Here is a 14,468-nt window from a genome sequence, read left to right as displayed (position 1 = left end):
TTTCTTCCCCATTGAAGAGTAAGATGTTTACACTTCATTCAATGAATATTTATTGAATCACCCACCATTTGTGCAACATTAAGTACTGTGTGGAATTAAATGAGCAAATATTTATCCTTGACTATGACTTTCTAGATGAGTGTTATAACTTCTTGATATCACGGACCTTAACATCTTTGTGAGAAAGTTTTAAAAACAGGGCAGGGAAATATACGATAAAGGAGATAAAACAGAATTTTCTAGAGCAGCTGCTTTCTAACCAACTACTCTGAGTAGAGATTATGCTGCAGTAGACAGTGAGCCTCCCTAAATGTTTGTTCTGGAATGTAAATGCAGTCATCCTCAGAACTGATCTGCCTCCATCAAGTAGATTCCAAATAGTCCAGGCCCCTAGACAAGTTTTCAGAAGAGTTAAGGTACTTTTATACCTAGTATTTCTGAAATCTCTGAATTCCAAAAAGAAAAAAAGGCATTTGTTAGTTATAGGTCATTGGGCAAAATGTCATTTGTCTTTTGGGGAGTATGGTCTGAATGACTGTCATCAGAAACTGCGAAGGCTGTTTTTTTTTTTTCAGGACAATTGAAATCAAGTTAGAATGTGTTGACTCTTTAAAGGTAAGAAATGGATCCTTCCCTTCAGTTGGAATCAATTCCAATGGGCTTTTTGAAGAAATTAAATTTCTGGGATATTAATGATACTTCACAGAGAGAAGGTGAATCCAATGTTCGTTTTCTTCAATTTTGATAACATCACTCTGATTCCTCTCTTGTCCTAGAGAGTAGAAGAGTGAGTTCCTTTTAGCTTTTTACAAATGAATTTTGCATTTCACTCACAATAAACAGCAAAAGTTATCTGAATATATTATTAAACTATTTTATATCTGCAAATTACTCTTTTATTCTTGGCTCATTAGATTAAGCTATGATCAGAACGACTCATTTAGAAACAGAGTTGATCAGCTTTTTACTTCCGACCACAAGTTTATCTCCCACAGATGCCACTGTCCCAGTGAGCATCCAGCCTGCGACAGGCCGGACTAGGAGGGACCTGAGCCAGGGCATCTTCAAGGGTGTCAACCTTGCTTGTCTGGATGCCTCAGGTGGATTCATGCAACTGCAACCGGTTTTACCTGGTCAGGGATCCTGTTTGACAGAAATAAACAACTGAAAAATAGAATGAAAGTCATGCTGGGGTTAGAGATTAATAGATTAAATATTCAGCTGGGGGGATGGGTGTGTGTGTGTGTCAAGGTTTCAAGTGCGCTCTTTCTCTGTCCCACCAGGAAAACTAGCTGTCATACGTCGTGTTTATTTCGTTTTTCCTTGTCCACCCTAAAGGATTCTGCATTCCCAGAGCTTCAGTTGGTTTGGGGGCAGGACTGGAACGAGGAGTTGGGAGAGAGGGGATGGGGTGACTTTCGGGGCGGGGTGGGGGGGCGTCTGGGTCGCGGGGCACCAGCCCGCTCCCTGCTCCTGGGCAGCCCGGGAGGACGGAGCGCCCGGGCTCTGGCCTCCTGACCCAGACGGCGCGGGTCGCGGGTCGCGAGGGGGCGCGCGGCCGAGCCCGGGTCGCGCCGCCCCCTGCCTCCGGGCCGCCCGCCAGGAGTTCGAGGCCTCCCCGATCCGGATGTGATGAAAAGGAGCCACCGAGGGAGAAGTGTTTCAGGCGCCTAGGAGTGGTGGAAGGAGGGACAGAGGCAGAGCGGGGACAAGTCCCCTGCGGAGGGGAGCCGGCCGGAGGGAGCTGGCTGGAAAGAGGGGGCGGAGTGCGCGGAGTCACCGGAGCCGCCGTTGCCGCCACTGCGGCGTCTGGGCTGAGCCGGAGGGAGCAGGGGAGGCCGCGCAGGGGCGGCCGGCGTCAGGCCACCGGGGCGAGATGCGGCCGCTGCCGGAGCCCCGCTAACTTTCTGGGGCGGAAGAGGAGGAGGAGGAAGGGGCTTGGAGCGAGTGGGGTATGCCGAGGTAGGTGGGGTCCCCGGGCCGGGACGTGGACGGTTGGGTCCCCTCCCCGAGCGGCTCCCCAGGCCGCTCTCCCTTCCCAGCCGCTCCCCGCTCCGCTCCCCCCTCCGACCCTGCGACTCCGCCGCTGTCCACTTGCGCTGGCACAGTTTTCCTCGCTGGTTTCAAATCAAAACTTCCCCGGGGTGGAGTTTAGGGGAAGGACGCGGAGGCAGAGGGAGGGAATGTCCCGCTGGGGTGGCGCGCTCTTATCGAAAACCATCGTTTTTTTTCTTTTTTCCGCCAGAAGCAGTCAGTTCCCTGCACCCTGCACCCAGCGGCCCTTCCTGCGTGCGCCCCGCGGGGCGGCCAGCTAGGCGGCGGCGCGGCCCATGTCCGGCGCGGGCGAAGCCCTCGCTCCCGGGCCCGCGGGGCCGCAGCGCGCGGCCGAGGAGGGCTGCGGCCGACCCGGCTCCCCGGCCCAGGGTGAGTGCGCGCTTGCAAGTTGCAAGCTTCTTTGTCGTGGTCGCCTTCCTAAATTTGCTGGCCCAGGTACTGGTGGTACTGGTGGGGTTGGTGATTCGGGGCCGTGAGGACTGATTTCCTCCTCGTAGTGTCGTTGTGAACTTTTGCACGCTTTGCGTTACTTGAGCAAGTTCTCCAGGATTCCTGCCCTAGATCAACAGCCGGATAAGAGGGAGGGATCCGTTGGTCCCTCCACTCCCCCTTCCTTTGGTTGCGGAGAAACTGGATGACAGGATTGCTTCTTTATCAAGCGTATGCATTTCTGGGCCTGAGTCGCAGATGTGTGGGTTCTGAAACGCTTCTGCTCTAGGTCTGTCCAGTTTTTGTGTCCTCATGAGATCCAGGACTGCTGCTACTCTCTGAACAAGCATGCACTCTTCGTTCCATCTTTCTGTTTCTTGTGGGCTCCTCTGCAACCCGGTTCATAATCCAGGTTTCTGTGACCAATTGCTTTGGAATGGCTTATGCATATGTTTTCAATAACTTTTATTTTGAAATAAACATGCTTTAAAAGAAACACTTTCCAAGAATGAATTAGCCCCTTTGTGTACTTCCAAAGTGTAAACACATACAGCCTATAAAAGAAAATACTCTGGTTTCTGGGAAACTTCCATAACAAGCTGATAAACAGGTTAGACAATCTTTCTTCTCTTGAGGGTAATATACTTCAGATTTTCGTTAGTGACAGAGAGCAAGGGGCTTACACTTCACACGTATTTTTCTCTGAGGACGGTTCTAATTTTAAAAAGTTCTGACACCAATATAAACTGAATAATTTTCCAGGGCTCAAAAACCTACTTTATACTCTTGATTTTAAGCATATCTGATAGTTCTCCCCCCCCCCCCGTCCCTGTAATGATAATGTAGTGAGCTTCTTGGGTTTTTTTTAAGGAAGCAAAAAGTGGAAAAGAAGAAGTTAACATTCAAGTCACAATAGGTAAAAACAGAAAACATCCATGGTTAAATTAAAATGTTCTGGCAGCCAGGACTGTTAAATTGAATTATGTTCATCATTGTTTTTTGCTTCTAAAGAGTGACTCATTTCTTTTCTCTAAACAGAGAAAAAAGATTAGCTGCAAAAAAAATCAGAGAACTAGAATGATAAACATATGTTTTCCCAGAAGCAGCCCATGTTCTACACATTGTATTGTCAACACGATCATTTTCCTGTCATTAAGCATGCCCTCACTAGTCATATCGACTCATTGATGGGCTGTTTATGCTCACACTTGAGCTGTTAATCACTATGGTTAAACAATGCCTATGTCAAAAATCAACATCAAGCACCCAAGGAAAACAATTTTATTTAGAAATAGTGACTATCTACAATATTCCACTTCAATACTATGCATTTTTAAACTCGGCTGGAAGAACCTGCAGTGGTACTTGATTCACCTGCAGTATGGCATCACGTGGTGGTCTGACCTTAAGGAGCAGGGCATCAAGAATGGCCTGGAGTAGCATTTTTGCTGTGTACAACACACACATTGTCAGTGTGGAAATTTTTGGCTTTTAATGTACCTGAAAATTGCTTTAGTTTCTTCAGCGACTTAATTGGACATTGCTATTTTATGAGTTTAACTTTGACTCAAAACATTCTTTAAGTGGGGAACAATTTAATTATAAATGGAATTAAAGTTGAGTTTTGAAAAAGATTTTCAGAATCTTGTTAAAATATTGTATTTCAGATGGGTTGATTTTATAAGCTGTATTTAAAGAAAAAATTTTTTGGATTAAGTGGGAAGGAAAAAGCTTCAAGATGTAGCTTGCCATGGTTAGGTTGGTTTTATTGGTAAAGACATTTGTGAAGAAGCTTTGCTTGAAGGTCACTCTACCCTTAAGCCCTTCCTCAAGTTCTTTTGTCCTTGGATTCTTTATTATCCTTTCTGAAGAATAGTTTAATAATTCTCTGGTGGGATGTGGCGCTTAGTTAATTGAAACTTAATTTTAAAATTCTGTATATTAAAGTCAGTGAGAAAAACTGAATGGTTTATGAAAATTAACAGAAAATATCATTTCATGAAGAGGAATGATATGATCACATCTTCCCCTGCAAACAAAATTAAGCATAGATATGTATGTGCATAAAGACGTATAATCTGTACACATACTCATATTACTATGTTGTGATGAGCTTAAAGTTCAGAGTAATTTTAGTAATTCTTTAGTTTGAACTCCCTGTCAAATCTGGGATTGCATCCTATCTCCTTTTAGGTGGTTGGTTAGAAACCTACAGCATAACCCATTCCATGTATCAGCATTAAGAGTTAGGAAAGTTTTCCTTACTCAGAATATAGCTGTGTCTCCTTAACACTTCTAACTTTTTGTTGTGATTCTGCAAGCTTTACTATTGCTTTGAAAGTATTAAAAAGCACTACAGATCTTTTCTATGTATTTTGAAAATTGTTACAGAGTAGGGACATAAGCTTACATGCTGTAGGCTGTAAGAAGGAACCAGGGTGGGTGTCAGACAATAAGGAGCAGTGGGGAGTTTGGGGAAGTGGAGAGCCCATGAGCCAGGAAACAACATTCCTCCATTCTAGCTAATTGTTGCCATGTGGGTTAATCTCTTACAATATTTCAAGAGATACTGGGAATTTGGATTTTTATGTATCGTGTCTCCATTTATAAATGTTGGCAACTATAAATATAATTTTTGTCCAGGCCAAAACAAAACAAACCACAGCTGCAGGCTAGATGTGACCTCTGATCAGCAAATTTGTGATCTTTATTAGAAAATAGAGAGTAGGGCTGACCAGTTATTCAGTTGGTTGGAGTGTTGTGCTGATAACACCAATGTCCAGCGTTCAATCCCTGTACTGGCCAGCCACCGCACAAAAAAAATAAAAATAAAAAAATAAATGTGGAATTTAAAACTATTTCACTTTTTATGACTAACCTGAAAGTGTCTCATGAAAAGTACCTGTATAATTGTCTTGCTAGGTGAAGGCCAACTTGGGCCATACCTGTTTTTGTTTTAAGAAAGAGTAGGTCTTTTGTATGTGGTTCTCCTCATTGTCATTTTTTCTTTTCTGATTAAGCATTTTATAATTCATCGTGTTGGCAAGCAACATTGAAAATGTAGGTATTTGCTCTTTAGTGCCATAGTTAGTAGAATATATATAATCGAGAGAGCCTTTTAATTGAGTGCTTTATTTGTAAGTTTGCGATTTGTAACTAGTGGGATCTTTAGAAATAATGTAGTCCAAACTGCTCGGTTTTTAGATGAGGGAAAGGACACCCAAAGAACTTAAAAGACATGTCCAAGGTCTCACCCACAGTCAGTGGCAAGAAATCAGGGTGGAAGCACAAATTGTAAAATATATTATATGTCATTGTGAGAAATGTGGTTGAAGTAGAGAATCAATACAACTTTTTCATCGGAGTGGATGCATTGAAGATAATAGGCTTTGGATATTGTGAATCACTTGTGCCTGTTCTTGTCCCCATATTATTCCCCCACCCCCCACTCTATTGCATTTGCCAAGATGTAGACCATTGGATGCTGAGTGCTAGAATATACTTTAATGTGATAATGTGTGATTTAATGCACTCTTCTCTCTTGGGAGAGTCCTCTGAGACTATTAGGCGGACTTTTCATAGCAGGATGCAAAATGCCAGTGAAGTTAATTAAAAATAATCTAAAATAGAAGCTAGGGAGAGAATCTTCAAGTTAAAATTACATAAGAAGAGCTTTGACTCAAAAGCTTAGCTGAGTTGTCAGGAGTTTATAGTGGCTAATCAGATTTCCTTTTTGGGAAGCATGTTTATTTGAATAATGGATACTCATACAAATCTATATTTTTCTACTTTTATCATATTGTTTTATCTTTTTGATTAAGGATGACATTGCTTAAAATGTGTCATCTTTAGACAGTCTCTGCCTTGTTTCTCAGTTGCCCTCCAGGAGACATTTGGCAATATCCGGAAACATGTTTGGTGGTCACAACAGGGAGTGCTGTGTATGCTACAGGCATCTGTGGGGTGAAGGCCAGATTAGCTAAATGTCCTGTAATGCCGGGGTTAGGACAATGCCCACAACAAAGAATGATCAGGCCCAAAGTGTCAGAAGTGTTGAGATGAAGAAACTGCTGTCCTAATCTCTCAAGGTGACTGTTGTTTTTGGCTTCACCTGAGACTTGTAGAATCAGAACCTCTAAGACCCGAGAATCTGTGTTTTAAACAAGCTCCAAGTGCTCCTTAACTCTAGTTGTGAATCCCTGTTTTAGGGGCTTTTCTCTGTAAAAAGACATGTAATGTTGATAAAGGTTTAAAAACAGTGCTTTTTTTTTTGGAGGGGAAAGGCTTCAAAAAGTCTTTTTCAAGTTCCAAAATTTGAATCCTATGGTCTCTCCTGTTGCTTTCCAAAATTTTTATCTATACCCCCAATTCATCCTCAAAATACTCCTGAGTATTGATTCTTAAAAAAGTTTCTTTTCAAAATTATATGTACCATAATACAAGTATATTTTGAATATCATAAAAGAAATATAAAAATAATAATTGAAAAGTACGAGATAATGAATACATAGAATTTTAGGACTTTCTTTAACCAGCTCAGTATTTTTGTCTTGCTACCTTACACTTTTCTTTGGAGACCCCAGCATATAGCAAAACAAGGAAAGAAGTCCTCAGTTTTCACATGAGATGTGTTCATTTGTAAGTTGTACTTTTGGAACCTGAATTATACTTTCTCATAGAAACAGAGTGATAAATTCTATTTAGTTCCATAAGAAATCTGACATGATTGCTGGAATTAAATTTTATTAAATTTTTCATGTTTACAATGATAAATTGCAGAGAACATGCTATTATAATACTGGCAGCCAAATATAAATAACTAAGAGCGAAGTTAAACTGAATAGAAACAAGTTTAAAACACTTTTTGAATATAGGTGCTTGAGGAAGAACAGACTTAATTAGAAAAATGTAGGGAGACTTGTGTAGATATGGAAAAGGATTTGGGGTCATTTTCAAGCACCTTAAACTTATACTCCTAGTTTTTTATGTCTAGAGGAACTAATGTTTATTTTATAAGTTGAGTTATAAAAGTGTGTATCTTATCATCTGGGCATATTCATTTTCCCTTTGCTAAGAAAAAGAATAAAATGAGGAAGAGAAGGATGGAAGTGGGAGAAAACTAAGAAGGGAGGAAGGAGGAAGGAGGTAGTTAAAGCAGATAGGTCTGTATACTTAAACGAAAGCATTTGAAGAGACTGAACTTTAAGTTGAGAACTGTGGAAAAAAATTTCTAAGGGATTGCGTGGTGTGAGCTAAGTGTGTGGTGGGCACGTTAAGGAAACAGGCATCGTGATAGAGGAATGAAAAAGTGTGAAGGCAGAACATGGGGGAGAGAAAGCGTCTCTCGTGGGGATCTGGAAAAACTTCAGGGAAGAGTTTTGGTTCGAGTTGCACCAAGAAGTGTGGTCATAGGACTCAGCTCTGTGGAGATGAGTGGCAGAAATCAAGACTTGGAGGGATGATCAGAGAATGCTGGGAACTTCACTAAGACCATATGGAAGAGCAGAGAATGAGGTAAAGTTGTAAAGATAGGCTGACGTCAGTTTCAAGAGAGCCCTGATTCTGCTGAGGAGCTTGTATTTGTATATCCTGTCTGTAGGCAGTGGTGAGCCATTGAAGGTTCTTGAGAAGGGGGAAGGACAGGTCCAAATGGGTGTTTTTGGGAAAACCAATCTGCTGGCAGTTCAAGTGACTGTAGGAGCAAGAGTGGAGGCAGTGTTTATCCAGGAGGCCATTGCAATAAGCTGACAAAAGAGTAGAGGACCTAGGGCAGCAGCAGTGAGACAGGAATTGAAGTGGATTTAAGAACCATGGCAAAAGTAGGGTAGAGCTCTCCATGGCCGTGAGAGCCCTTGGAAGGCATCAATTTTGACTGTTCATCTCTGCATCTCCCATGACCAAGTGCAGTGTTCACATTTTGATGAACTGAATTGATACAGTTGGGTAAAATATTTAATGTGGGAGATGGTAGAAAGGTAAACATTTACAGTGGTCCATAGGGTTGCCTGACTGGAAACATAGGAGGAGCTGTTGAGTCTTCTGATTAGCTTGATTCCAGATAACTTATCCCTCACCGTGATAGCCAATAGGCAGCAGCAAAACAGAATTTGCAGCCAGGAGAGTAGGAGGGCCGGGCTTACAGATGAAGAATTTATCACCAGGGAGTGGATGGATGGGCATCAGAGTGAGAGAGAGGACTGGGGACCAAATTTTGGGGAATGGCTATACTGTAGGGAGAAGAAGAAAAAGGATACAGAAAAAGAGTTCAATAGTGATTGGTCACAGAAGCATTGGATGTTTGGTGATTACAAAAGATGGGAAGAGTAGTGGTTTGTTGAAGGAGGAACAAGGTGTATGGAGGACCTCTCTTGGACGGGGTTGAGTGTGCTCACCGTGCATGAATGGGAAGAAAGCCAGGGGATAGAGAGAGGGTGAAAGTGAAAGGAGATGCGGTGGAGTGGAGGTGAGGTGGGTGTTTGTAATTAAAAGAGTAAAATTTGGGAAAGCAATGAGATGAAGAGACTACTCTCAGGAATGTTGGGAATGCTCCCCTTTGAAATAGGGGTGGGAGAAAAGGATGAATGATAATCTGGAGAAAGTTTGATATGAAAAAGAGAATATTGAAGGTCAAGATCTTCTCAGGAAAGTAGATGATAACATTTGCTGAGAGCAAGGGAGGTTAGGATGAGTCAAGAAATTTGAGAGGTGTGGAAAAGTTTGGCAAGAGTGAAGAATTCAAGAGGGAGTCAATGTGGCGCAAACAAAAGGGCTGCTCAGTAACACTGAGGGCTTAACTAAGAATGAATGGCATGAGTTCCAGTGGACATGATCAGCATGGTTGATTGCCTTTCTCAGCAAGGAGCTTGGGAATAGAAGCAGATAGAATGGATTTTGGAATTAGCACGGGGTTGGAGGTTGGCAGGGTCGAAGCAATGGGAAGACAAAGGACATGTATCACTCACGCATGGGAAGAGTGTGTTTGTACTAACTGACCTTGCATTCCAGGCCGGGTAGGGAGGCCAGAAAGACCAGAAATGCAGTTGGCAGCTAAGACTTCTGGCAAGCAAAGATTGTGCCTCCTTGCTTTGTTTGGTCAGTTTCACGTTCAAGGATTTAATCCATATGATCGAGTGACCTTTACAGGGCTATGAGGGAAGCTATGGAATTTCTGGGTGTGTAAGGGCTTTTCCTGTTTCTTTGGACCTTATTTCCTGAATCCCGTTGAGGTGATTTCATGGAAAGAGGGCCTAATAACAGTGTGCAATCATTTACTAGTGCTGTATTTTTATAATGATAAAAGATTTGGGGAAAATAAGGAAACATAAATTGACACAATTTGAAGTGTGCCATTGCAAATGGAAAATTACTTAGAACAACAACAAACAAAAGAGATAAAAAAAATCTGAACCAAATTGTCTGTCTGAGATAATGTAAGTATTCTCCTGAGTAAAGGCAGAGGACAAATCAAGTGATTTGTATTTCTACTTCTAAAAGTCTTTATTCAGTTTTTGTAAAGGCAAGATTGATTCAGGACTGGCTAGATTCTGGATTTTGGATTGTTTAACTTTGGTGCTTCATTGGAGTAGATCAGAAATGCTGCAGCCCTTCTATCTTAATCAGTGCTATGTACACGCACCAGTATTTTGGATTCTCTCTCTCTCCCCCCCCTTTTGCTCTCTTCACTTTCCCCTTTTCTGCCTCCTTGTCTCTCTCCCTCTCCAGTAACATTTTATTGAAGTTACTTAAACTTTTAATATCTTCTTTTTACATTAGCATACATGTCTTGAAGGAGGAAAGCTTTTTAACCCTAAGTTTTTTAAATCGAGTTATGTTTTATAGATTCTACTTTTAATCACTTAGGGTTCACTAAGTAGGAACTAGGAAAAGAGTTATTTTAATGGTAATTTAATTTTGTTTGTGGTTTCTCTTTGCAATCCACTTCTGTTTTCAGATTCACACTCACATGATCTGAAATAAGATGATTCATATACATGTGCCTTTATGCCTGGTTTTTTAGTAGTTCCAGAAATAAAACCTGAAATTAATTTTTATGCTATCACGTATATTTTACTATTGAAACATTTGAAGGGGAAAACTCTCTAAACAAATATTTTTTATGTACGATGTAGAAGGTCCTGTGTATATTAAGAATGTATAGCACATAGTTTTGCCTACAAGGAATTAATAAACTAGATGAGAGAGAATGAGATATAAAAGTATACCAAATTAAATTGCAATTCTTTATTTAAATATCAATTCAAGATTACAGCAAGAACCATGTGACAGATTAGTTTATGGCCAGTGCCAATTTATTGGTAAAATTCTGGAACATATAAATTTAGAGACTGAGAGAATCTCAGGATGGCAGGGAGTCAGTTTTGTCTGGGTTGGGCTGCTAATGACTCCAGCTGAAGAATACGCAGATTGTAGGGGTTTTTTGTTTGTTTTTTGGTTTGAATTATACAGAGCTGAGCACTAAAAATAAGAAAACTTGTGGTCGAGCAGGTGACAAGCATTCCGAAGCTTGGTGGCAGAGTACAAAGGAATCAACTTCCTCTTGTTACTTTCTCTTCTCCTAGGCATAGTCCTCCTAACTCTTTTTCATAATGGATCAGCCACTGATCTTTTAGGTCTTAACAAACATAGATCTACTCTGTTCTTACTTTTTTTGTCGTCTAAGCAAGAAGCAGGATCTTTAGTAAGACTTTTTGAGGCATTTTACTGTTTATTTCTCACTGAGATATGAGATGAAATCATCAAGAATGGGAAAAGTATAGGTGTCTGCAATATTAAGACATGTACAATGTTAACATAACTGTATCAGTTTTTCATCAGTGTGCAAGATGAGTGTGATCCTTACTTGAGTACCAGAGTGACATATTCCATCTCAGTCTCTGTTAGGAAAGTATTTCTGGTTGGAGGGGAAAGAGATTGAGGCACTGTAGTGGGTGTGGAAAAGAACGTATAAATTTGAGAGAAACTGGGGGTTTGTAACTAGCAGGATCTGGTCATTGATTTTGCTGGGAAAGGGGAAATAAGGGTAAAATAAAGAGTTGAAGATGGTTCTTTGGCTATTGTTGACCAAGATACAGACCACAGGAGGAGAAACAGGCAGGGAGACAATAAAAGTGGTGATGAATTTGGGAAATGTTGAGTTTGAGTTTAAATCCATGTGAAGTTGAAACTTCAAAACTATAGCTCAAAACAGGGATCACACTTCCTGACTTCGAGTCCATGTCCCTCTTTCTGAAGTACAAGATATCAATTTCAATATCCTTCTAATTCACTTATCTTGTTTGTGCCTTCACCACATTTGAAATGCTCTTCTTAATCCTCTCATATATTGACTTCAAGAGCAGACTCAAATTCTAACTTTGAAATTCCTTTACAGATCAAACAACCTCCTTTGGTTCACTTTTGATTTCCATTGGCATGCATTTGCATAATTGTGCCAAATAAGGGTTTATCACCTAACCAGAGAGCTTGAGAAAGAAAATGTTGTTGATAAAATAACCAACTGAGAGTTAACAGAAAATTTTTAAAACTGGGTCACTTTATAAGAGTAATCATGCTGAAAGACTAAAGATGGGTATGTACCATCATTTTTAAAAAGGGAAAGATGATAGTCAATTCCTTTTTCTTTTTTTTCTTCAGCGTCAACAATTTTTTTTTATTAATTGAAGCATAATTGATTATACATTTTGGGGGGTATGGTGTTGAATATCAGTATTTGTGTACAATATGTGATAATCAAGTAAATATTATTAGCATGTTCATTATTACAAATCGTAATTATTCTTTGTGTCCCTTATCCAGTTTCTCCCTGATCCCCCTTGCCCTGCCCCTTTCCCACCTCTGGTAACTATAGGTCTGTTCCCTCCTACTGAAAGTTCAACATTTTGTTGTGGTCTGCCTCTCTTTCTTTCTCTCGCTCCTTCTTTCTTTCTTTCCTTCCTTCTTAGTTCCCACTTACGAGTGAGGACATGTGGTATTTCTCTTAATATGCCTGGTTTATTTTGCTTCACATAATTTTCTCCAAGCTTATCCATATTACTTCAAATTGCAGGATTTTATTCTTTTCATGGCTGAGTAGTATTCCATTGTGTGTATATACCATGTTTTCCTTATCTAGTCATCTGTAGATGGACATTTAGGTTGGTTTCATATCTTGGATATTGTAAATAGAGCTGCAGTGAACATGGGATTGCAGGTATCCCTTCAATAAGATGATTTCCATTCCTTTGGGTATATACCCAGAAGTGGGATTGCTGGTTTGTATGGTAGTTCTGTCTGTAGTTGTTAGAGGAACCTCTATACTGTTATCCATAATGGCTGTACTAATTTACAGTCCTGCCAACAGTGTAGAAGAGTTCCCCTTTCTCCCCATCCTCACCCGCATTTGTTATTCTCAGTCTTTTTGATAATAGCCAGTCTAATGGGGGTGAAATGATATCCCAATGTGGTTTTGACTTGCATTTCCCTGATGATTAGTGATGTTGAGTATTTTATCATGTACTTGTTGGCCATTTCTATGTTTTCCTTTGAAAAATGTCTATTCGGCTCCTTTGTCCATCTTAGTTCCTTTTTCTAATAGGGTTAATGAACTGCTAATGAGGGGAACTCCTATAGATATGGCTTCTTTGTATTTCAGCAATTGGTTACACAGACTCTTCCATGATAGCTTTCTAGACAAGATTAAGAAGATGGTTGTGCCTATAAGAGTGAATAGAATGTGAAGCCTCTGAAAAACCATCGAATGAACTGAGGGTATTTAGCACAGAGAAGATAGAAGAACATGAGATGTTTTCTAATCCATTATCATATAGAGGGAGGATTAGACTTTGCTTTGTTTGATTTGTTTACTTTGATTTAGCAAAAAGAAAAATATGATGAATCAGTGAAAATTACAGGGAAATAGGTTTTAGCCACATGTGAAGAAGGTCTTTGAGTAAATAAAGCAGTCCCAAACTGGAGTAAGCTGTTTTCTGAGGCTGTTTCCCTATCCCTTGAAGTATTTTTGCCTACAGTCTTTGAGCTGTTCTGGGGGGTGTTGGATATTGAATGTTTTCATCTGAATTCATGTTATCAGGTTATCAGAAGGACCTGTAAGAGCTTGTCTGACTCCAAATTCCATGAGTCTGTGAATGTTTGACTCTATCATGAATATACTTACTGGTTGAATAAACATGAATCTGTATTTGAGGAAGTAGGAGTTTAATGTGTCTCAAGGAGAGTCATTCTGAAAATATATTCTTAGGGTACGAAACTGCAGATTTAGCTGTAAAAGGTGTGGGAGATTAAGATCCTGGACCCCCATAGCAGATTGCTGTTCTCTAACCTTTCCCACCTTTTTTAAAAATGGAAAGTGCAGAATTCCTCCTCCTCTCCCCATTTATTTAGAGCTCTGATTTATTGAGATATATTTTAAACTGTTGCTGCATTTTGTACCTGTTCATTTGCATATCTATACTCAATTGCATACATATGTAAATTTATAATCATTTTCCACTTTGCTGTGTGTATCACACACTCTTCTCTACCCACCCCAAGCCTGTGGACTGATTGAATCAGTGTCTTTTTTTTATTCTTTTGAATCTTAACAGACCATAAGCTTCTAAATACATAAGAAGGCCTTTGAAGGAATGCTTTTTAGATATTGCTTAGAAGTCTATGATTTCTCAAAACACTGATAATAACAATGAATTAATTAAGTTGATTTAAGCATTCAATTCATTCAACAAACATTTAGTGTATCTGTGATTATATAACAACTTTCTTGTGTTTACAAAATTATGAAATTTTATGCATATGTTCATTCATCTGCTAAAAATGCGTTGGTTATCTTAACTTTTTTTGAACAATTAGATTTTAATACATTTTACAATGTTAGGCAAAGCAGGTTGGTTTTGTAATGTTTCGTAAAGGTCATTAGGCTTGAGGGTTTTTATCTTATTTTTTTTTCTTTTGGATCAGTGAAGAAGTAA

General features: G+C 40.1%; 1 protein-coding gene across 1 annotated transcript in view; it reads left to right on the top strand.

Annotated features, from left to right (window-relative positions):
* Window positions 1-922: 922 nt before the first annotated feature.
* Window positions 923-14,468, top strand: part of LOC103589517 — a 92,441-nt gene continuing 78,895 nt past the window's right edge. The window contains 4 exon segments of the mRNA XM_008571524.1: window positions 923-1,123; window positions 1,482-1,962; window positions 2,246-2,320; window positions 2,323-2,424. Of these exon segments, the coding sequence (XP_008569746.1) occupies window positions 923-1,123; window positions 1,482-1,962; window positions 2,246-2,320; window positions 2,323-2,424 (859 nt within the window).

This window comes from Galeopterus variegatus, unplaced genomic scaffold, assembly GCF_000696425.1.
Source record: "Galeopterus variegatus unplaced genomic scaffold, G_variegatus-3.0.2 Scaffold41, whole genome shotgun sequence".
Classification (NCBI taxonomy): Eukaryota; Metazoa; Chordata; class Mammalia; order Dermoptera; family Cynocephalidae; genus Galeopterus; species Galeopterus variegatus.
The sequence above is the reverse complement of the archived record's forward strand: the minus strand, read 5'-3'. Positions and strand labels throughout refer to the sequence as shown.